General features: G+C 43.2%; 1 protein-coding gene across 2 annotated transcripts in view; it reads right to left on the bottom strand.

Annotated features, from left to right (window-relative positions):
* The window catches only part of CFAP46 (cilia and flagella associated protein 46), an 831,934-nt gene that overhangs the window by 11,084 nt on the left and 795,414 nt on the right, over nt 1-25,436 (bottom strand). For both annotated transcript variants that reach the window (XM_029609979.1, XM_029609980.1), the window contains one exon: nt 4,991-5,127. In XM_029609979.1, coding sequence (XP_029465839.1) covers nt 4,991-5,127 — 137 coding nt within the window. The remainder of the gene's footprint in view (nt 1-4,990; nt 5,128-25,436) is intronic.

Genomic DNA, 25,436 nt, shown 5'->3' with positions numbered 1-25,436 from the left:
AGATCGATGGTGTCGGTGGTTTCGGCACGGCGCCTCCTGTGGCTCCACAACTGGTCAGCGGACTCATCATCAAAGGCGCGGTTGGGATCTCTGCCGTTTAAAGGTAAGTTTCTCTTCGGAGAGGATCTAGACCAGATCATCAAGCTTTTGGGGGAAAACGCGGTACACCGACTCCCGGAGGACAGACCCAGATCTTCCGGCCCCAGGTCTTTTAATCCGTCCAGAAGTCGTTTCCGGACGCAGCGCAAACCCCGCGCCACCAGGCAGACGACACCCCGGAATCCTTCCGCCAGGTCCCAGTCGTGGACTCGGTCCTTTTGGGGCCGCAGACCAGCCAGGGACGAGGTGGCCCAAGGGGCTACCACCAAGTCCACTCAATGATGCCAGAGTGTCCCACTCCTCGACCCCCAGGATCGGGGGGCGCATCTTGCGCTTCTATGAGGAGTGGGCCCACATCACCTCGGATCAGTGGATTTTGGACATCTTAAGGCGAGGCTACGCATTGGAATTTGTAAGACCCCCGAGATACAGGTTCCTTTTCTCCCCCTGCAGATCGCCGCACAAGCAGCTCGCGGTTTGCCAGACCCTCGACAGACTCCTAGATCTTGGGGCCATTATACAAGTACCCCCAGAGGAGGTGAGTTTCGGTCACTATTCAATCTACTTTGTGGTCCCCAAAAAGGAGGGCTCCTTTCGACCGATACTGGATCTCAAGATGGTCAACAAGTCCCTCAAAGTTCTTCACTTCCGGATGGAGACTCTACGGTCAATGATAGCGGCAGTCCACAGAGGGGAATTCCTTGCATCGCTGGACCTGACGGAGGCTTACCTAAACATACCCATTCTCAAGGAGCATCAGCATTTCCTTCGCTTCAAGATCCTGGGTCAACATTTTCAATTCCAAGTGCTCCCATTCGGCCTTGCGACCGCGCCCCGCACATTTTCCAAGGTAATGGTGGTGGTAGTGGCAGCCCTCAGATGAGAAGGCATTCTAGTTCACCTGTATCTAGACGATTGGCTCATCTGTGCCAAGACTCTGGCACAGGGACATGCAGCAGTCTCTCGGGTGGTGCAACTCCTCCAATCCTTGGGGTGGGTCATCAACTTCTCCAAGAGCACTCTTCTCCCGTCGCAGGTCTTGGATTTCCTGGGGGCGCGCTTCGACACGGCCAAGGGAAAGGTTTACCTGTGTCCGGATCATACACAATCGATTCGGGAACAGGTACATCGCTTCTCTGCTCTCCCAGACCTTACGGCCTGGGATTACTTGTAGCTGCTCATATCCATGGCGTCCACCATCGATCTCGTACCCTGGGCTTTTGCACACCTGCACCCCTTACAAAGGGCACTACTCTCTCGCTGGAAACCGGTGTCCCAGGACTATCAACTCGTCCTTCCACTCCCCCAGTGCACCAGGGACAGCTTCCTGTGGTGGCTGGACCCGCTCCATCTGGCGCAGGGCATGCCCCTCGAGGTTCCGGACTGGGTGGTGATTACCACGGATGCCAGCCTGACCGGCTGGGGGGCAGTCTGCCAGTCAAGATCTGCTCAAGGTCTATGGACACAGGCCCAGGCCACGTGGCTCATCAACCACCTGGAAACAAGGGCACTGCGTCTGGCACTGGAGCAATTTCTCCGCTCATTCAGCATCGAGCGGTCAGGATATTGTCCGACAACGTGACCACAGTGGCGTACATCAACCAACAAGGGTGCACAAGGAGTCAACGCGTCTCCCTGGAAACGGACCTTCTGATGTCTTGGGCGGAGAGAAACCTCTCTCACCTGGCAGCCTCACACATTGCGAGGGTGGACAATATCCAGGCAATATCACAGCATTTGGACCCAGGAGAGTGGGAGCTCTCCGAGGAGGCATTGAGGCTCCTCATTCAGCATTAGGGGACTCCCCATCTAGACCTTATGGCCACCTTTCATAATGCCAAGGTGCCACGATTCTTCAGCCGCAGACGGGACCATGGCGCAGAAGGAGTGGACGCGCTGGTCCTCCCTTGGCCTCCTCATCTTCTGCTCTACGTATTCCCACCCTGGCCACTAGTGGGCAAGGTTCTCCGAAGAATAGAGATGCACCAGGGTTCGGTCATTCTCGTAGCGCCGGAGTAACCGTGCCGTCTGTGGTTTGCGGACCTGATCAACCTAGTAGTGGACGGGCCGCTCTGCTCCTGCACCAAGGACCAGTATTTTTCGACCAGGCAGAATGCTTCTGTCTTGCAGCATGGCTTTTGAATGGCGGCGCCTCCAACACCGGGGGTATCTGGATGCTGTAGTCACGACCCTCCTTAAAGCTAGAAAAACATCCACCTCCATCACTTATGTGCGCGTCTGGCACATCTTTGAGTCCTGGTGCACTTCGCATTCTACATGCCCGAGGGCGGCTTCTGTGCCTCAGAACCTCCAGTTTCTTCAGGACGGATTGGACAAAGGATTGGCCTACAATTCCTTACGGGTTCAAGTAGTGGCCCTGGGTCCTTGGTCCACTTACAGGAACACAGGTCTTTGTCCTCTCACCCTGACATAGTTCATTTTCTTCGAGGGGTTAAGCACTTGAGGCCTCCGGTCCAGACTCCTTGTCACTCCTGGAGCCTCAATTTAGTCCTTCGCTCTCTGGCAGGACCTCCCTTTGAACCCCTGCGTTCCTCTACCCTCAAGGACCTCACCCTCAAAGCAGTCTTTTTGGTGGCCATCTGTTCTGCGTGTCGAGTTTCCGAACTGCAAGCATTATCATGCAGAGAAACCTACCTCCGTTTCACTGACTCCGGTGTGTCCCTACGCACAGTGCCTTCATTTCTCCCTAAGGTGGTTTCGGCCTTTCACTTGAATCAGATGGTAGAATTGCCCTCCTTCTCTACGGAGGACTCACGGGATCTCCGAAGACTCGATGTTAAGTGCACACTGAACCGGTACCTGGAGGTCAGCAATGACTTTCGTCTTTCTGATCATCTTTGTCCTCTAGTCGGGTCCACGGAAAGGTTCTAAGGCAACAAAGATAACCATCGCTCGCTGGCTCATGTTTCCGCCCAGGAGATCTGTCTCTGCATACTTTCGCACGGCACTACCGACTACAGCTCCAGTCGCCGACCTCCGGCTACTTTGGGGACAGGGTAGTTCGAGCAGGGCTTTTAGGGGCCCACCCTCTTTAGGGATGCTTTGGTACATCCCACCGTCTGGACTGATCCTAGTATGTACAGGGAAAAGAAAATTACTTCTTACCTGCTAATTTTCGTTCCTGTAGAACCATGGATCAGTCCAGACGCCCTCCCTCAGAAAATTGGGGGTTTTTGGGTTTTACTGCTCAATCTATCTTCTGCCTGTGCTTATTCAGTTCAGCTGTTTACCCTCTATGTTCAAGGGTTGTGCTCCACAGTTCTTTTTGCAAGTTTGTTCTTTAACAGTGTCAGTTTGATAACAGTTTGCGTGTTTTACCCCATACTCAGTGGGGTTAGTTAGCTTGATCCATCATCATCATCATCTTTATTTGGCTTTGGCTTTGATATTCTATATACTGAGAGGCCACTGAGGGTGCACTGGCTTATAGGGCAGCACCCTCCGAAGCTTTGTTCTGACTCCATCTGCTGGACGGGGGACATAACCCACCGTCTGGACTGATCCATGGTACTACAGGAACGAAAATTAGCAGGTAAGAAGTAATTTTCTTTTAGCATGCATGCTAAAAAAATGTAGCACTTTGACACTAAAAGTTTTTAACATGCATTTCAATGAATAGACTCCTATGAGATTCCTACATGGCAGGTTTGAATCCTATTCAGTATTCAGATCAGGTAGTGAACCACTTAAGAAACATGTAGAAAAGTCCAAAAGTTCAATTCAGGAGAATATGATCAGTGTAGATCTTAATTATGCTATTATCTCTTTTCTCATGCTATAGCAGAAAAACATCACTCTTATTTCTCTTTCTTTGCTTGCATGATATAAATTCCCTTTTTTCATCTTGCTCATTTAATATTCATGCATAATTGGCAGGGGTTGTAGAAGGCTTGTCATTATTCTGTGTCAAAGGTTTCCTTAATTCCTTCTGGACACTGTTATATTTGAGTTGTTATATCAGTGTGCAAAAGCTTCAGTTGTAATTACTGTTTCTCTGCATTGAAACAATTTGTTGGAAGGGTATCTTTTTAAAACTAATAAAAAGATTTGAATTAAGAAACAGAATATGATGGCAGATCAGAACTCTAAGGTCCATCTAATCTGTCCAAATTATTCATGGTAAAATCCCATACACCAGTGGTTCTCAACCCTGTCCTGGGGACCCCCCCCCAGCCAGTCGGGTTTTCATGATATCCACAATGAATATGCATGAGAGAAAATTTGCATGTTATGGAGGCAGTGTATGCAAATTTTCTCTCATGCATATTCATTATGGATATCATGAAAACCTGACTGGCTGGGGGGGTCCCCAGGACAGGGTTGAGAACCACTGCCATACACCATAGTCAATCTAACATTAGCTTCACTTCTTTGCAACTGGGGATACTCTACATTTATTCCATGATTTCTTGAATTCCATTACCATTTTTGCCTCCAGCATTTCTGCTGGAAGACCATTCCATTATTCTACCACCCCTTTTGTGAAGGATTAACTTCTGGTGTTATTCTTGATTTTACCACCTCAGAGCCTCATATCATGACCTTTTATTCTAGTTCTTCCTCTCAACTGAAAATGGTTTGCTTCATTTGCCTTGTTTATATCTTTGAGGCATATGAATGTCTCCATTATATCTGGCTTCTCATCTCTCCTCTCTTCTAAGATACACATATTTAAGTTGATAGGTCTCATCTCATAGGGTTTTTGGAGAAAACCCTGCACCATTTTGGTAGTCATTCCCTGAAACGATTCCAACCTATCTATATCCTTTCAGATGGAAGGCCTCCAGAATTGGACTCTGAGGCCTATTTTTAATATAGAGGTTTCAAGCAGACCATCAAAAAATTGTCATTCTAGAAGTAAACTACTTACTCTCACACAAAAAGTCAAATCTTTTGGCATTCTTTTCTAGAGTAGTGTGCCACTGATTGGCCATGATGGAACGAACTCCTGTAAGGCTTAGAAGGATAGCTGTTTCCACTGGTGTCTCCAACGCTAAATGTTTTTTTCTAGAAGAAAAACAGGAAAAGTACTATAATAAAATGATTAATAATAGACGTTCTTTTATAATTAGGAGGGCAATTTTCAAAAGCAATTTATCTGGATAAACTGGCTGCCTGAAAATTGTCTACCTTTTCTGTGGATAAAAGTACATGTGGAGATCAATAACCCACATACTTTTACCTACAGGAAAAGTAGACAGGATTAGGTTGGGGAAAGCAGTAACTTGCAATAAGTTGCATAATTTTCAATTTTCAAAACTGTACGCAGTATCTTGAAGGGGAAAAGTGTCCATGAAAAGCAGGTGCAAATATCTGTGGGGACTTTAACCCTAGGTGATTTTCAAAGCAAAAGTATGCATGTACAGTACTTTACCTTTCAGAACTGGTACAAAGTCTGCAGGTTAAAATATCTGTAGACTTTGCAACTACCTAAGTAATTTTCAAAACTGCACCCACAGAGGGGTGAATTTTTAAAACCTTACACAGGTAAAAATTAGCAGATATGTGCATAAATAGCACTTACTCGTGTATTCCATATCTCATGAAAGTAAAAAATACATGTGTATTTTCGCTTTGTCATGTGTATAAATACGCGTAAAAAGGGAACAGTCTAGGGGTGTTTTGGGGCAGGGCCAGCATTTAAGCACATAAGTTGCTATTTTAAAAAGCAAAATTGCTTACCTTGTAATAGGTGTTATCCCAGGACAGCAGGATGTAGTCCTCACATATGGGTGACGTCACTGACGGAGCCCTATTGCAGGAAAACTTCTGTCAAAGTTTCTAGAAACTTTTGACTGGCACTGTGAGACCACTGAGCATGCCCAGCATGCCATGATATTCTCTGCCACAGGGGTCTCACTCTAGTCTCGTACGTAGCAATAATATTTAGCAAAAAATAAAATAATAAAAAAGGTATGAGACCCAACTCCGCGGGATGGCGGGTGGGTTTCGTGAGGACTACATCCTGCTGTCCTGGGATAACACCTATTACAAGGTAAGCAATTTTGCTTTATCCCAGGACAAACAGGATGCTAGTCCTCACATATGGGTGATTAGCAAGCTAGAGGATGAGTCATTTTGTAGTGAAGCAATGGTGAAGTATTGTTGTTGAAAATGAATCAGCCGAAGATCACAGCAGGTTGGATGTAGAAGGAATTGGGATTAAACTGGAAACAAGTTCTTTAAGACAGATTGTCCATAGGCTGAATCTTGTCATCCTTCCTTGTCCAAACAGTAATGAGCTGCAAAGGTATGAAGAGAACTCCATGTTGCTGCTTTACATATGTCAAGGATTGGCACTGAACGATAGTGTGCTACTGAAGTTGACAATGCTCTTACTGAATGTGCCTTTACTCGCCCTTGGAGAGGAAGGCCTGCTTTTTTATAGCAAAACTGTATGCAATCTGCTAGCCAATTGGATAGAGTATGTTTACCTACTGCTTTATCCGGTTTGTTTGGATCATAGGAAACAAAAAGCTGATTGGATTTCCTGTGGACTGCAGTGCGGTTTAAATAGAAAGATAGTGCACACTTACAGTCCAAAGTATGTAAGGCTCGTTCTTCTTGGTGAGAATGAGGCCTTGGGAAGAATGTGGGTAAAACTATGGATTGGTTCAAGTGGAATTCCGTAACTATCTTGGGAAGGAATTTTGGATGTGTACGGAGAACCACTCTGTCATGTAGGAACTTTGTATAGGGTGAGTACATGACAAGTGCTTGTAACTCACTAACCCTTCTAGCTGATGTAATGGCTATTTATTTATTTATTTATTTATTAATTAACTTTTATATACCGACATTCTTGCATTAAATGCAAATCATGCCGGTTTACAGTGAAACAGAAAATGCAGCTATGAGGAAGATAGTCTTCCATGTGAGAAATTTAAGATCACAGGAATCTATGGGTTCGAAAGGAGAACACATGAGTCTTGTTAAAACCAGATTCAGGTCCCATTCCGTGACAGGCAGCCGAATTGGTGGTTTAAGTTGAGTTAAACCTCTCATAAACCTACTGACAAGAGGTTGTGAGGATACCGGTGCATCTCCCATCTTGTTATGGTAAGCTGAGATTGCACTTAAATGTACTCTTACCGATGAAGTCTGGAGACCAAATTCTGAAAGATGGTATAAGTAGTCTAGTAGAGAAGTAGTGGGGCAAGTGAAAGGATCAATATTCTTTTGTTCACACCACAAAGTGAATCTCTTCCATTTGGAAGAGTAATTGATTCATGCTGAAGGTTTACGTGAAGCTATAAGCACTTGAGATACATTGGTTGAAAGATTGAGTGGTTGTAAAATCAAGCTTTCAACATCCATGCTGTCAGGGATAGGGATTGAAGGTTGGGATGGCGAAACCGACCCTGTTCCTGAGTTATGAGAGTGGGGGCTATTCCCAGACGAATTGGATCCCTGACTGAGAGGTCTAGAAGTGTGGGAAACCATACTTGTTGAGGCCAATACGGGGCTATGAGTATCATGGACCCTTTGTCCTGTTGTAGCTTCACTAGAGTTTTAGTTATGAGTGGTATTGGCGGATACGCGTATAGTAGGCCTGAGGTCCAAGGGCGAGCAAAGGCGTCCTTGGCTGGCTGGTTCATCTGTTTGTGTAGAGAACAGAATTTGTCCACTTTGTGATTCAGATGTGTCGCAAAGTGGTCTATTGTTGGTTGACCCCAACATTATTTATTTATTTATTATTTATTTATTTCAGATTTTTATATACCGGCATTCGAGACAGCAGTCACATCATGCTGGTTCACATAAAACAGGGGTGCATAGTAAACATAACTATAACAATGGTGCTGAAAAGGCAGTTACATATAACAGGGTGATAAGAACTTGGCTGAGAAGGAAGAGAAAGGACAGGTTATTAATTCACACAGGTAAACGATAGAAGATATGGTTAACCATGGTGTAGGTGGAGATTAGGGGTGGCTTGGAGGTGTTAGATCAATTGGTCGCTACTGAGAGATCCAGGGACCACTTGTGTGGTTGGAACTGACGACTGAGTCGATCCGCTACTACGTTGTGAATGCCTGCCAGATAAGTGGCCCAGAGGAGTATTGAGTGTTTCAGGGCCCAGCCCCAAATCTGTGCAGCTTCTTGACAAAGGAGATACGAGCCTGTACCTCCCTGTTTGTTGATGTACCACATGGCTACTGTGTTGGATGTTTGGATGAGAACAGTCTTGTGTGAAAGGCAGTCCTTGAACGCATGCAGTGCATAATGTATAGCTCGAAGTTCCAGGAAATTGATTTGAAATGTTGCTTCGAGGTTTGTCCAAGTTCCTTGAGTTTGGAGAGTGTCTAAGGTGGATGCATCTGTAGTTAATGTTATCTGTGGGACTGGTTGTTGGAAGGGTAGGCCCTTGCGCAAATTGTCCTTGTTCACCCACCAAAGTAGAGAAGAATGTAGGTGGTGGAAAGACATTAACTGCTATTGATCAAGTTTACTTAGGGAATAGCCACTGCTATTGATTGCATCAGTAGCATGGGATCTTCTTGGTGTTTGGGTAGTTGCCAGGTTCTTGTGGCCTGGTTTGGCCTCTGTTGGAAACAGGATGCTGGGCTTGATGGACCCTTGGTCTGACCCAGCATGGCAATTTCTTATGTTCTTATATTCTTATGTTCTTACTTGAATTGGAGAATGCAGTGGTTGAATGGCTTGGATCCATTGAGTTCGTAAAGTCCATTGAGTTACCCACATGGCTAGTCTTGCCATAGGAGTGACATGAACTGTGGAGCCCATCTGGCCTAGTAAGGTCAGAAACTGATGAGCTGTTGCTTGTTTCTTTGAGTGAATCGAGTTTGCCAACAGGGATAATGTTTCTGCTCAATCCTCGGGTAGAAAGGCTCTTGATAGGATAGTGTCCAAGTCTGCACCTATGAACTGGTGAGATGGAGTAAGGTGGGATTTTTGATAATTGATGAGAAAACCTATGGGGTGAAGTAGGGAGATCGTTTGACTAAGAGAGGTGAGAGCTCCCTCTTGAGACTGACTTCTGATGAGCCAGTCGTCTAGATATGGAAAGACATGGACACTTTGCTTATGCAAGTGTGCTGCTATTACTGCCAGACATTTGGCGAATACTCTGAGAGCAGAGGCAAGGCCGAATGGCAGTACCCTGTACTGGAAATGTTGATGACCCACCATGAAGCGCAGATACTTGTGATGAGGAGGGAATATTGGAATGTGAGCGTAAGCGTCTTGTAGAGAACAAAGCCAGTCTCCTATTTGAAGAAGTGGGAGCATGGTGCCTAGAGAAACCATCCTGAACTTTTCTTTCTTCAGAAATTTCTTGAGATTTCTGAGGTCTAGGATGGGACGTAGGCCTCCGGTTTTCTTTGGAATGAGGAAATAATGGGAATAGAATCCTCTTCCCTTCTGAGACCAGGGTACCGGTTCTCCTGCCCTGGTTTTCAGAAGGGTGGATAATTCTATTTGTAACTGAAGCATATGATTTTTGCTGAGATGAGGTTGACTTAGTGGAAATTCTTGGGGAATTGAGATGAAGTTGAGTTGATATCCTTGATATATTATTGATAGGACCCATTGGTCTGATGTTATTGATATCCAATTGTTGTAAAATTTGGATATCCGGCCTCCCACTGGTAGTCCTGGCTGATGATTTGAGTAAAGGCTCAGTTCTCTGGATAAAATTTCAAAAACCAGCAGCAGGTCCTGTTTGTGGAGCAGGTTTGAGCCTAGCTGCTCTCTGTTGCCATGGTTGCGGTCTTTGCTGGGTTCTGGAGGGCCTGGGTCTAGATGCAGGAGCGTAATATCTCTGTTGTTGGTAGAAAGGCTGTCTGGCATCTTTCCTTGGATGTCTATGGCTAGTATGTATAGAGGGATCGTGTGGAAGGGAATATAGCTGTCTTAATGTTTCTGTGTGCCCTTTTAATTGAGACACAGCATCCTGTACCTTGGATCCGAATAAGTTGTCTCCTAGGCAGGGGAGATCCACTAACTTATCCTGCACCTCCGGCCTAAGGTCTGAGGCCTTGAGCCAAGCCCACCTCCTGGCACTGATGCCTGACGCAGCCACTCTTGAAGCCGTCTCAAAGCTGTCGTAGGCAGCTTGGACTTCATGCTTTCCGGCTTCTAAACCTTTGTTTATGATGGCCTGTGCAGCCTCCTGGTATTGTGTGGGGAGAGATGGAACAAACTCCTCAATTTGTTTCCATAGATTTCTCTGGTACTGGGTTATATAGAGGTGATAGGATGAGATCCTGGAATTCAACATTGCACCTTGAAAGACCTTATGGCCCAGGGAATCCAGGAACCTATGGTCTTTACCTGGGGGATTTGATGAGTGGACCCTTGTTCTTTTAGACCTTTTCTGCGCTGATTCCACGACCACTGAGTGGTGGGGAAGTTGTGGTTTCTGATATCCAGGCGTGGAATGTACAAGGTAAGTACTATCCATGCGCTTATTTACTGCTGGGACAGAGCAGGGATATTCCCAGAGACGGTGTTGCAGTTGCAGAAGAACATCATGTATAGGAATTGCAACAATTTGTTTTGGAGGGTCGACAAACTGGAGTACCTCCAAAGTCTCCTGTCTGGTGTCCTGCTCTGCTTGCAATTTAAAGGGGATGGAGTCCGCCATCTCCTGTACAAAGGTGGTAAAAGTGAAATCCTCTGGAGGAGACTGCTTCCTGGCATGTGGTGGTGATGGGTCAGACAAAGGCTTCTAAGGATGTATCCGAGGCGGTGTCGGACCAAGTGTCGTACTCCTGAGTTTGATGATGAGGTTCTCCTAGGAGGAGAAGGAAGACCAGAAGGTCCTGGTAAAGGGTCTTCGAGTGGAGTGTCTTCTGGATCCTCTTCTCTAGGATCAGATGGCAAGGAGGCTAATAAATCCTGGTATCGCTTGGTAAGGATACTATGCAGCGCTGCTTCTGCAGAACCTGAAGTCTCAGGAAGATGTGGCGCTGTTGGCGGATGTTTTGGCATCGAAGATTTTAGTTTAGTCGATGCCTTCTTGGCAGATACCGATGTCTTTTTACTGTATTGTAGGGTCGATGCCGTAGTGTAGATAGATATCAGCTGTGGAATCGATGAAGTCGTCGACATCGATGTTGGTAAAAAAGAGAACATCGATGTGGGAATAGTCATCGAGGACATCGATGGAATTGATGTCGCTGGCATCGGGGTTTTCTCCGACATCGAGAATACTCCGGGTGATGTCACCGGCATCAAAATTGTCATCGGTATTGGTACTACCGTCATCGGTGACGTGAGTGTAGAAGACATCACCGGCATCGGCACGCTCGCTGGCATTGGCATGGTCGCCGGAATTTGTGTCTTGAAGGCTTCCATCACTGCTTGTCTGATAAGTGTGGTTAAGTCTTGCGTAGTAGGTGGAAGGATTGGCACCGAGGAAGGTGTCGATAGCGGTGACTGCGAAGGTGGTACCGGAGTAGGTGCGGTTGGTAGCAGTAGATCCGTATCTTTATGCCGCTTCGCGCTCGGTTCCCCCGGGGGGGAAAGCAACGGTGACGCCGAGGCTCGACGATGTCGATGTTTGTGTTTAGGCCGTGGTTCGGTGACTGACCTTATCGATGACGTCGATGGGGCTGGCGATGCCGCATCTCCGGATCCTTCCAGTCGACGTTTTTTAAGGAGGAGTTTCTTTGTAACTCCGGTTGGAGATGATTTGGTTGAAGTGGAAGGCGAGGGAAGGAGTTGAAGTTGGAAAAGATGTGCCATCTTTTCTTGCCAAAGTTTTCTACCCTTCGGAGTCATCTCCTGACATTGTTGACATGAGGAGATATCGTGTTTCTCGCCTAAACAGACTACACATTCTAGATGTGGGCCTGTGACTGACATGGTTTGATTACAAACCGGGCAATTTTGAACCCCGAAGCCATATCAGTATCGACAGCCATCAATGAAAAAATTTTGTGAGAAAAATTTTGTTTTTACAACGTAAAAATGCTATCAATTTGTCACCATCTGGTGACAAAAGGGAGAGTGAGATCCCGACTGGGTTGAGAAATGTGAAAATAATTGACTTTTCAGTCAGAATTGTGAGTAAACTCACAGGGCTCCTATCTCCGCGATGCCTAAAGCAGCGCGGAAAAATGAAGACTAGAGTGAGACCCCTGTGGCAGAGAATATCATGGCATGCTGGGCATGCTCAGTGGCCTCACAGTGCCAGTCAAAAGTTTCTAGAAACTTTGACAGAAGTTTTCCCGCAATAGGGCTCCGTCAGTGACGTCACCCATATGTGAGGACTAGCATCCTGCTTGTCCTGGGATAAAATATTTTACTTGTTTATTTGCCTGCTTACTCATGTTATTTATATACCTGCTAGTTATCTGGTGTAAGTGATATTAAACATGTTTATTGCATAATACTGACTAGGTACTGGGTCTGAGTGAATTGGGGACAATTCAGGCTGAAGAACTGGGACGGCCTTGATGACCTGAAGAAGGATTGGATGAACTGGTGGACTAATTAGTAAACTGATTAATTTCATTTACTTGTGCATATTTTAAAAATGGCTGACCACGAGTGTAAATTTGACTTATGCGAGTAAGTTCTACTCCACTTTCGAATGTAAAATAAATGTGCGTATATCTTTAAAAAAGATAGAAAAAGTGCACATATTCAATGCATTGATATACATGGTTTCAATGCATTGCATGTATTCATGTGTAAGCCTACAAACAAACGTATGTTGTGGGGTAGAGATATGCATATTTTATATAATGCATATACATGATACTTGGATATTATGAAATACTTGCATAGATCTGCTTGTGTCCATAGACATATGTATATGCTGCTGCGAGCCTTTCTTTGGAAATTATTCTCCCCCAGGGTAACATTCGTACAATTCCATGCAGCTGCATATACATGCGTATATGGCTGCACAGAGATCTACAATAGTATTTTATAATCTGCATGTATCAGATATGTGAGTATTCTAAAATATGCATATGTCTACCCTGCAACAAATGTGCGTATCTTTTTTTATTTTAGATTTATATTCCACTTTTCACACTTTTTCCAGCGTTTCAAAGTGGATTACATTCAAGTAGTGTAGGTACTGTATCTATGCTTACATTGAATGTGCCTATTTTTCCTACCAATTTTAAAATAAATGCACATATATTTTCTGCATAAAAATACAGCAGGACTTGCTTGTGTAAGTTGGTATATTTTAAAACATGCGTATGTAATTGAAATTACCGGTTTTCTGATTCTTCCACCAGTTTACCCAGTCCTCCAGCTGATCGAGACCCTCCTTAGTTTACCTAGACATCCTACCCAGCCAACAGTACACAATAAACAAGTCTGATATCACTTACATATGATAATTAGGAGGTGTAACATTTCACAAGTTGCCAAATGCATGCACGAAAGTCTTTTATAAAATAGCGACTTACACATGTAACTGTTGCTTCCCTCCCCCAGAATGTCCATAGACAGCTTTTTTTCGCAATGCGTGTGTGCATGAATCCTAAAGTACACAGTATTTTCGTGTTTATAAAATAGTGACTGCGCGAGTATATGATACTTTTGTGCATCTATGCCAATTTTTATGCACATTGCTCTTTGAAAGTTTTCCCCCAAAATTGGAAAAGTCATTTAAAATAATTAAAAAAAAGAAAATATAGTAAATAAAATTATGCCTAGTAAATTATCTATTATAACATGACGGTGAGAAATGGCAAGAACCTACTTTACATCAATTTCCAAGCAATGTTTGGACTACCACATTAGAATATAAACAGGAGAAGATGTCTTTTGGGAAAGAAAAATGATGGCAGAAGAATTAGAACAGTTGAGCTGTCAGATTAAGTTCTCCTAGGTTTTAATGCATCATGACTAGCTTCCTTAATCATCTTTGACTCTTTTGCAGGTTCGTACAATTAATCAGTAAATGATGAGATTGACATAATTGGCAACTCAGAGACCTGGTGGAAGGAAGATAAACAATGGGACAATGCTATATCAAGGTACAAATTTTAACACAATGATAGGGAGGATCAACTTGGTGGGGGTGTGCCACTTTATATGCGGAAGGGTATAGAGTCCAACTGGATAAAGATCGTACAAGAGACTAAATGCTCAGTAGAATCTACATGGGAATAAATCTCATGTGTATTGGGTAAGAGTATAGTGATAGGAGTATAGTACCATCACCTGGACAAAATGGTCAGATAGATGATGAAATGGAATGCAGGAATTGGTGAGAGACATAACAGTGGTGGGGCCACTTGGCAATAGTGATCATAACATGATCAAATTTGAACTAATAACTGGAAAGAGGACAATAAGTAAATCTACAGCTCTAACACTAAATTTTCAAAAGGGAAACTTTGATAAAATGAGGAAAATAGTTAGAAACAAACTGAAAGGTACAGCTGCAAAGGTTAAAAGTGTTCAACAGGCATGGACATTGTTTAAAAATAGAATCTTAGACGCACAGTCCAGATGTATTCCACACATTAAGAAAGGTGGAAGGAAGGCAAAATGATTACTGGCATGGTTAAAAGATGAGGTGAAAGAGGCTATTTTAGTAAAAAAAAAAAACAAAACTTAAAAAATTGGAAGGAAGAGCCTTCTGAAGAAAATAGGAAAAATGCATAAGCATTGTCAAGTTAAGTGTAAAATATTGATAAGACAAGCAAAGAGAGAATTTGAAATGAAGTTAGTCATAGAGGCAAAAACTCAATAAAAACTTTAAAAAAATATATCAGAAGCAAGAAATCTGTGAGGGAGTCGGTTGGACCGATAGATGACCAAGGGGTTAAAGGTGTTTTTAGGGAAGATAAGGTCATTGCAGAAAGACTAAATTAATTTTTTGCTTCTGTGTTTACTAATGAGGATGTTGGGGAGATACCAGTTCTGGAGATGGTTTACAAGGGTGGTGAATCAGATGAACTGAACCAAATCACTGGGAACCTGGAAGATACAGTAGGCCTGACTGACACACTAGAGAGTAGCAAATCACCTGGACCGGATGGTATGCATCCCAGGGTTCTGAAGGAACTCAAAAATGAAATTTCAGAGCTATTAGTTATAATTTGTAACCTATCATTAAAATCATCCATTGGACCTGAAGCCTGGAGGGTGGCCAATGTAACCCCAATATTTATAAAGGCTCCAGGGGTGATCTAAGAAACTATAGACCAGTGAGCCTGACTTCAGTGCTGGGAAAAATAGTGGAAACTATTCTAAAGATCAAAAGCACAGAACATATAGAAAGAAATGGTTTAATAGAACACAGTCAACATGGATTTACCCAAGGGAAGTTTTGTCTCACAAATCTGCTTCATTTTTTTGAAGGGGTTAAAAAACATGTGGATAAAGATGAACCGGTAGATGTAGTGTATTTGGATTTTCAGAAGGTGTTTGACAAAGTCCCTCATGAGAGGCTTCTAAGAAAACTAAAAAGTCATGGGATAGGAAATGATGTCCTTTCGTGGATTAAAAACTGGTTTAAAAGACAGGAAACAGAGAGTAGGATTGAATGGTCAATTTTCTCAGTGGAAAAGGGTAAACAGTGGAGTACTTCAGGGTTCTGTACTTGAACCGGTGCTTTTCACTATATTTATAAATGATCTGGAAAGGAATACGATGAGTGAGGTTATCATATCTGCAGATGATACAAAATTATTCAGAGTAGTTAAATCACAAGCGGATTGTGATAAATTGCGAGACTGGAAGATTGGGCATCCAAAAGGCAGATGAAATTTAATGTGGACAAGTGCAAGGTGTTGCATATAGGGAAAAATAACCCATGCAGAAGTTACATGATGTTAGGTTCCATATTAGGAGCTACCACCTAGGAAAAAGATCTAGGCATCATAGTGGATAATACATTGAAATCGTCAGCATAGTGTGTTGCAGCAGTCAAAAAAGAAAACAGAATGTTAGGAATTATTAGGAAGGGAATGGTGAATAAAATGGAAAATATCATAATGCCTCTGTATCGCTCCATGGTGAGACTGCACCTTGAGTACTGTGTACATTTCTGGTCACCGTATCTCAAAAAGGATATAGATGCACTGGAGAAGGTACATAGAAGGGTGACCAAAATGATAAAGGGGATGGAACAGCTCTCCTATGAGGAAAGGCTAAATAGGCTAGGACTGCTCAGTGTTGCGTCCGTCGGTGCTAGACAGCTTCAACCCGTGTGCCTCACCTTGTTCACGGCTCTTCCCGCAACCCTAGGGAAAAGGGCTGCCACCGCGTCTACAAGCCGACCTCTCTGGTGTCCCCGGAATGGCTATGGTGCTGCCTCATGCCATGCTCCGCCCAAGGGTCTACTAGGGTGCGCGCGCGCGTGCATGCCACTCACGTCTTTATTCCAGCTATGGCACAAAATTCGGGGGCATTCCCCTCTACTGACATCACGCCATCTGGGTATATAGCCTGTACTTTGTTGCTAGCTCATTGAGTTAGCAAAGACTGGAAAGACTGGAAAAAGGATTGGTCTTGGCCGGTCTACGCTACTCTGCTGCTTCCGTGCTGCCGCTGGAAGCTCTCTCTCTGCCCTTCGGGGTATTGCTAACCTGGGTACCTGCTCCTCGGGGCCTTCTGCTTTATTTCAGGTGCCTTACAGGGATCAGGTATTTGCTCCTTGAGGACCCTGCCTCGGTGCCGCTACCTACTTCTTCAACCTGGTGGAATCGCCTACTAACAGCAACCATCTTGTGAGTAATCTAACTCTCAGCCTATCTCATCCACAGTACTGCACTGCTGGGAAATCCAAACCGGAATCCCCCTTACCAACGGGTCCTGAGACTGCTACATCCAGACTACCTCGCTACTGCCACCTCTGGTGGCACACTACAATCTGTTTAATAAAAGAACTAAACTCTGTGTTTGTGCGTCTGCGTTTAGCCTAGTACTGCGGCGTCTCATAGGGCTCCTCCCCATGGGCGTGGTCATCTACCTCAGTATACAGGAATCCACCCAAACACCACTTAACCATAACTTTCAGCTTGGAGAAGAGAAGGCTGAGGGGGGATATGATAGAGGTGTTTAAAATCATGAGAGGTCTAAAAGAGGTAGATGTAATAAATAATGTAATAAAGGGGATGGAATAGCTCCCCAATGAGGAAAGGTTAAAGAGGTTAGGGCTGGGGGGGGGGGGGGGGGTATGAAAGAGGACTTTAAAATCATGGGAAGTCTAGGCCGGGTAAATGTGAATTGGTTATTTACTCTTTTGGATAATAGAAGGACTAGGGGGCACTCCATGAAGTTAGCAAGTAGCACATTTAAGACTAATCTGAGAAAATAATTTTTCTCTCAACGCACACTCTGGAATTTGTTGCCAGAGGATGTGGTTAATGTAGTTAGTGTAGCTGGGTTTAAAAAAGGTTTGGATAAGTTCTTGGAGAAGAAGTCCATTAACTGCTATTAATCAAGTTTACTTAGGGCATGGGCTCTGCTACTACTGCCTCAATAGCATGGGATATTCTTAGTGTTTGGGTAATTGCCAGGTTCTTGTTGCCTGGTTTGGTTACTGTTGGAAACAGGATGCTGGGCTTGATGAACCCTTGGTCTGACCCAGTATGGCAATTTCTAATGTTCATCTCTTCCAACTGAATGGTGCTATAATTCTACATATTATATATTACGTCTCGATTACTTATTATTATTTATAACATATATTGTAAATGTAAGGAATAAAGTCATAAGAACCTAATAGAAAGAGGAAAGTTGCCCCGTGCTTGCAACAGCAGTATGCAGAATGTTAGGAATTATTAGGAAGGGAATGGTTAATAAAACGGAAAATGTCATAATGCCTCTATATCGCTCCATGGTGAGACCGCACCTGGAATACTGTGTACAATTCTGGTCGCCGCATCTCAAAAAAGATATAGTTGCGATGGAGAAGGTACGGAGAAGGGCAACCAAAATGATAAAGGGGATGGAACAGCTCCCCTATGAGGAAAGGTTGAAGAGGTTAGGGCTGTTCAGCTTGGAGAAGAGACGGCTGAGGGGGGATATGATAGAGGTCTTTAAGATCATGAGAGGTCTTGAACGAGTAGATGTGAATTGGTTATTTACATTTTCGAATAATAGAAGGACTAGGGGGCATTCCATGAAGTTAGCAAGTAGCACATTTAAGTCTAATCGGAGAAAATTCTTTTTCACTCAACACACAATAAAGCTCTGGAATTTGTTGCCAGAAGATGTGGTTGATGTGGTTAGTGCAGTTAGTGTAGCTGGATTCAAAAAAGGTTTGGATAAGTTCTTAGAGGAGAAGTCCATTAACGGCTATTAATCGAATATACTTAAGGAATAGCCACTGCTATTAATTGCATCAGTAGCATGCGATCTTCTTAGTGTTTGGGTAATTGCCAGGATCTTGTGGCCTGGTTTGGCCTCTGTTGGAAACAGGATGCTGCACTTAATGGACCCTTGATCTGACCTAGCATGGCAATTTCTTATGTTCTTATGTCCATCTTTCTAATTGAGGGGTGGTACTTAAAGTGCTGACAAGCCAATGGGAGTCAATTTCAACAGCTCATGTTGCTGTCAAAGGAAGAGCTGTTGTCTCCAATTGTGCGGGCCAAAGGGAGAAGGCATTGGTGACATCAGTGGGTTCGGGTGGGACAAAAAGGAGCCAATGCGGAGAGGAGAAGGAAACTGGGACAGTGGCACCTGTGCAAACCAAAGAGGAGATGCTGTCTGCTGCCCATGCATCCAAAAGGAATTTGTTTAACATCTGGCAGAAAAACGGTAGGATATATCCCTTCACAGTAAGATAAAGAACAACCTTGCCCTGCACTGAAACATGTCCCACACCTGCTTTGCTTTATGCTCCTTGCTCTGCAGCTTGCCCCGCAACTCACATTTCCTCAATTGAAGGATATTTCCCATCCGTGGATAGGCTTAAGTACTAGTTAAAAATATTCACATTTTACAGCATGACAGACAACAAAGAAGATCATTAAAAGCCAGACTGCTGGCGCTAACCTTTAAAAATGAGATAGAGCAGCTTTTAAACTAGAACAAAGGGGAAAGCCGACAGTTGCTCAGCAGCGCATGGTTCGGAGAGAGGTATCAAAGGATACTAATGATGCATTAGAATTAGGGCATCCCGACAGTGAGGTTCCAATAATAAGAAAAGTAGTCCAAGTCCCTGTAACTAAAAACTCACCTAAGCTAAAAAATTCTAACTTATCCCTATCAATTAAAAAGCAGAATGACAATACAAACAAAAAACAAACTTTGAAATGTTTGTATGCTAATGCCAGAAGTCTAAGAAGTAAGATGGGAGAATTAGAATGTATAGCAGTGAATGATGACATAGACTTAATTGGCATCTCAGAGACATGGTGGAAGGAGGATAACCAATGGGACAGTGCTATACCGGGGTACAAATTATATCACAATGACAGAGAGGAGCACCCGGGAGGTGGTGTGGCGCTTTATGTCCGGGATGGCATAGAGTCCAACAGGATAAACATCCTGCATGAGACAAAATGCAAAATTGAATCTTTATGGGTAGAAATCACTTGTGTGTCGGGGAAGACTATAGTGATAGGAGTATACTACCGTCCACCTGGTCAAGATGGTGAGACGGACAGTGAAATGCTAAGAGAAATTAGGAAAGCTAACCAAATTGGTAGGGCGGTAATAATGGGAGACTTCAATTACCTTTGTATAGAAAGACGTGGTATTTGATAGTTTTAAACAATCACAACGCTATATAAATCTTTTTGTCAATGTTTACAATGTATATTTAAGGACCATCATACCACCCCCAGTGCTTACAAGTTATACTTGCACTTTCTGCACTTTCACAGGGTCATGTTTAATCAATTGGTCCAAATGACATCAATGTTCGATTTTTTCATTTTTTGCTGTATAATAAAAAAGGCAACTTTCCTTATTTCCTGGTTATCGGGGTTGTTTATCCCGGGGCTGTCGGAGGCACTTGTCTGACGCGCGCGTTTCGCCAAAGCTGCTTCAGAGACATCCGATTCAGGCTCTCCAGATCCAGCACTTCCCCTCGCTTAACGGGGTATCTAAACAGCATTTATTTCATACAAAATGCTGCGGGTCCATAAATTTTTCGGACGCCGAAGCCTTCTCCCTGCTCAGAAATTTCAGCTGAAATTTCTGAGCAGGGAGAAGGCGTCGGCGTCCGAAAAATGTATGGACCCGCAGCATTTTGTATGAAATAAATGCTGTTTAGATACCCCGTTAAGCGAGGGGAAGTGCTGGATCTGGAGAGCCTGAATCGGATGTCTCTGAAGCAGCTTTGGCGAAACGCGCGCGTCGGACAAGTGCCTCCGACAGCCCCGGGATAAACAACCCCGATAACCAGGAAATAAGGAAAGTTGCCTTTTTTATTATACAGCAAAAAATGAAAAAATCGAACATTGATGTCATTTGGACCAATTGATTAAACATGACCCTGTGAAAGTGCAGAAAGTGCAAGTATAACTTGTAAGCACTGGGGGTGGTATGATGGTCCTTAAGTATACATTGTAAACATTGACAAAAAGATTTATATAGCGTTGTGATTGTTTTAAAACTATCAAATACCACGTCTTTCTATACAAAGTTATTTCAATCGTGGGATTGTTCATTAAGAGAATCTTTGTGTTTGGTTTAGACTTCAATTACCCCAATATTGATTGGGTAAATGTATCATCAGGACACGCTAGAGAGATAACATTCCTGGATGGAATAAATGATAGCTTTATGGAGCAATTGGTTCAGGAACCGAGGAGAGAGGGAGCAATTTTAGATCTAATTCTCAGTGGAGCACAGGACTTGGTGAGAGAGGTAACGGTGGTGGGGCCGCTTGGCAATAGTGATCATAATATGGTCAAATTTGAATTAATGACTGGAAGAGGAACAGTATGCAAATCCATGGCTCTCGTGCTAAACTTTCAAAAGGGAAACTTTGATAAAATGAGAAAAATTGTTAGAAAAAAACTGAAAGGAGCAGCTACAAAAGTAAAAAATGTGCAATTTTTTTGTTAAAAAATACCATTCTAGAAGCACAGTCCAGATGTATTCCACACATTAAGAAAGGTGGAAAGAAGGCAAAACGATTACCGGCATGGTTAAAAGGGGAGGTGAAAGAAGCTATTTTAGCCAAAAGATCTTCATTCAAAAAGTGGAAGAAGGATCCAACAGAAGAAAATAGGATAAAGCATAAGTGTTGGCAAGTTAAATGTAAGACATTGATAAGACAGGCTAAGAGAGAATTTGAAAAGAAGTTGGCCGTAGAGGCAAAAACTCACAGTAAAATTTTTTTTAAATATATCCGAAGCAGAAAGCCTGTGAGGGAGTCAGTTGGACAGTTAGATGATCGAGGGGTTAAAGAGGCACTTAGAGAAGATAAGGCCATTGCGGAAAGATTAAATTATTTCTTTGCTTCGGTGTTTACTGAAGAGGATGTTGGGGAGATACCCGTATCAGAGAAGGTTTTCATGGGCAATGATTCAGATGGACTGAATCAAATCACGGTGAACCTAGAAGATGTGGTAGACCTGATTGACAAACTGAAGAGAAGTAAATCACCTGGACCGGATGGTATACACCCCAGAGTTCTGAAAGAACTAAAAAATGAAATTTCAGACCTATTAGTAAAAATTTGTAACCTATCATTAAAATCATCCATTGTACCTGAAGACTGGAGGATAGCTAATGTAACCCCAATATTTAAAAAGGGCTCCAGGGGTGATCCGGGAAACTACAGACCGGTTAGCCTGACTTCAGTGCCAGGAAAATAGTGGAAAGTGTTCCAACATCAAAATCACAGAACATATAGAAAGACATGGTTAAATGGAACAAAGTCAGCATGGCTTTACCCAAGGCAAGTCTTGCCTCACAAATCTGCTTCACGTTTTTGAAGGAGTTAATAAACATGTGGATAAAGGTGAACCGGTTGATGTAGTGTATTTGGATTTTCAGAAGGCGTTTGAAAAAGTTCCTCATGAGAGGCTTCTAGGAAAAGTAAAAAGTCATAGGATAGGTGGTGATTTCCTTTCATAGATTGCAAACTGGCTAAAAGACAGGAAACAGAGAGTAGGATTAAATGGACAATTTTCTCAGTGGAAGGGAGTGGGCAGTGGAGTGCCTCAGGGATCTGTATTGGGACCCTTACTTTTCAATATATTTATAAATGATCTGGAAAGAAATACGACGAGTGAGATAATCAAATTTGCAGATGATACAAAATTGTTCAGAGTAGTTAAATCGCAAGCAGATTGTGATAAATTGCAGGAAGACCTTGTAAGACTGGAAAATTGGGCATCGAAATGGCAGATGAAATTTAATGTGGACAAGTGCAAGGTGATGCATATAGGGAAAAATAACCCATGCTATAGTTACACAATGTTAGGTTCCATATTATGTGCTACAACCCAAGAAAGAGATCTAGGCGTCATAGTGGATAACACATTGAAATCGTCGGTTCAGTGTGCTGCAGCAGTCAAAAAAGCAAACAGAATGTTGGGAATTATTAGAAAGAGACCGCACCTTGAATACTGTGTACAATTCTGGTCGCCGCATCTCAAAAAAGATATAATTGCGATGGAGAAGGTACAGAGAAGGGCTACCAAAATGATAAGGGGAATGGAACAGCTCCCCTATGAGGAAAGACTAAAGAGGTTAGGACTTTTCAGCTTGGAGAAGAGACAGCTGTGGGGGGATATGATAGAGGTGTTTAAAATCCTGAGAGGTCTAGAACGGGTAGATGTGAATCGGTTATTTACTCTTTCGGATAATAGAAAGACTAGGGGGCACTCCATGAAGTTAGCATGTGGCACATTTAAAACTAATCGGAGAAAGTTCTTTTTTACTCAACGCACAATTAAATTCTGGAATTTGGTGCCAGAGGATGTGGGTAGTGCAGTTAGTATAGCTGTGTTTAAAAAAGGATTGGATAAGTTCTTGGAGGAGAGGTCCATTGCCTGCTATTAATTAAGTTGACTTAGAAAATAGCCACTGCTATTACTAGCAACGGTAACATGGAATAGACTTAGTTTTTGGGTACTTGCCAGGTTCTTATGGCCTGGATTGGCCACTGTTGGAAACAGGATGCTGGGCTTGATGGACCCTTTGTCTGACCCAGATTGGCATGTTCTTATGTTCTTATGTTGTTTGATGTGAAGCAAAAGGCCATGTAATCTAAGAGAATAAAATACTGACAGAGAAAACAGACAGAGAAGGGAACATCAGGGTTTCAAAAAAGAGAGCGCAAGAGAAGCCGTGACTTGGAGTTAACAGAATGTTTGCAAAAACATATATTTCTGAGGTGGTACTGCAGGGTAGATAGAAATTGGGCGTAAATTCCAAAAATCAACAGAGAAAGGGAGAACATGTGGAGGTGAGAAAGTGCTGATAAAAGAGATGGAGGAATAATAGTGGAAATCCTATGCCTTAGTTGTGTATCGTGTATTTATCTAAGGGGCTTATTCACTAATGGCCTGATTTTAAAAGGAAATAAAAAACCCCAAAATCAATCCTTCATAATGAAAATATAGCTTCACTCTGTTCAATTCCAATTCTCAAAAAAGAGTATAACGATTCACCATTATTGTCAAACAAAAAATTTTTTATGGAAGGAGAGGAACGTTTCATATACAATTATCATGAATCCCCACCAGGGTGATATGATTGTGAATTATAATCATAAACGGACCTCCTCCAACCAATGTGAACCATCAATATGTGAACAACGCTAAAGTCCAAAGCTTTTTTTTAGAATAATTTTTTTTGTGTGTGTGTGTTTGTTTAAAACATTTCTCTTGTTAATAAAGGTGGAAAAATCACTCAAGTAATCCAATTCTTTCAAATCAACGCCTCCAGCAGCCTTATTTATTTATTTATTTAAAACTTTTATATACCGACGTTCAAATGGATATCACATCGGTTTACATTATAACAGGGGTAACAATTAACATCAGTAGGAGGAAAATAATAGTTACATCTAACAAGGTAAATTCCAAGGAACGGGATGTCGAAAAAGAGAAGCAGAGTTTAGTGAGGGATAGAGTTAACGTTAAGAGAGAAAGAAATAATCCCAACGAAGGGTATAGAAAGATGTACTCAAAACATTGATGGAACAACTTAGATGGGCATGATGGAAAGTCTCTAATGGCTTAATCATAAGCTCATACAACACCCCGACTTATCTGATGTTTTGAAGGGTCTTGAAGGGTTTTGAAGGGTGATGTTTTGGCGACCCTTCCTTAGAAACAGGAGTGGTGCCGAGTGATTGGAGAAGAGCGGTGGTGGTCCCGCTTCACAAGAGTGGGAACAGAGAAGAGGCTGGTAACTACAGACCGGTCAGCCTCACCTCAGTGGTGGGAAAAGTAATGGAATCACTGTTGAAAGAAAGAATAGTGAACTATCTACAGTCGCGAGAATTTCTGGACCAGAGGCAGCATGGATTCACCAGGGGAAGATCCTGTCAGACAAATCTGATTGACTTTTTTGACTGGGTAACCAAGGAATTGGATCAAGAAAGAACACTCGATGTCATCTACTTGGATTTCAACAAGGCTTTTGATATGGTCCCGCACAGGAGACTGGTGAATAAAATGAGAAGCTTGGGAGTGAGTGCCGAGGTGGTGACCTGGATTGCAAACTGGTTAACGGACAGAAAACAATGTGTGATGGTAAATGGAACTTACTCTGAAGAGAGAGCAGTGTTAAGTGGAGTGCCGCAGGGATCGGTGTTGGGACTGGTCCTGTTCAATATCTTTGTGAGCGACATTGCGGATGGGATAGAAGGTAAGGTTTGTCTTTTTGCGGATGACACTAAGATCTGCAACAGAGTGGACACGCTGGAAGTAGTAGAGAGAATGAGACGGGATTTAAGGAAGCTGGAAGAATGGTCGAAGATATGGCAGCTAAGATTCAATGCCAAGAAGTGCAGAGTCATGCATATGGGGTGTGGAAATCCGAAAGAACTGTATTCGATGGGGGGAGAAGGGCTGATATGTACGGAGCAGGAGAGAGACCTTGGGGTGATAGTCTCTAATGATCTGAAGTCGGCAAATCAATGTGACAAGGCGATAGCTAAAACCAGAAGAATGCTGGGCTGCATAGAGAGAGGAATATCGAGTAAGAAAAGGGAAGTGATAATCCCCTTGTACAGGTCCTTGGTGAGGCCTCACCTGGAGTACTGTGTTCAGTTCTGGAGACCGTATCTCCGAAGAGACAGAGACAGGATGGAGGCGGTCCAGAGAAGCGCGACCAAAAAGATGGAGGGACTTCATCGAATGACTTATGAGGAGATATTGAAGAATCTAAATATGTACACCCTGGAGGAAAGGAGGAGCAGGGGTGATATGATTCAAACTTTCAGATACTTG

This window comes from Rhinatrema bivittatum, chromosome 7 (assembly GCF_901001135.1).
Source record: "Rhinatrema bivittatum chromosome 7, aRhiBiv1.1, whole genome shotgun sequence".
Taxonomy (NCBI): domain Eukaryota; kingdom Metazoa; phylum Chordata; class Amphibia; order Gymnophiona; family Rhinatrematidae; genus Rhinatrema; species Rhinatrema bivittatum.
The sequence above is the reverse complement of the archived record's forward strand: the minus strand, read 5'-3'. Positions and strand labels throughout refer to the sequence as shown.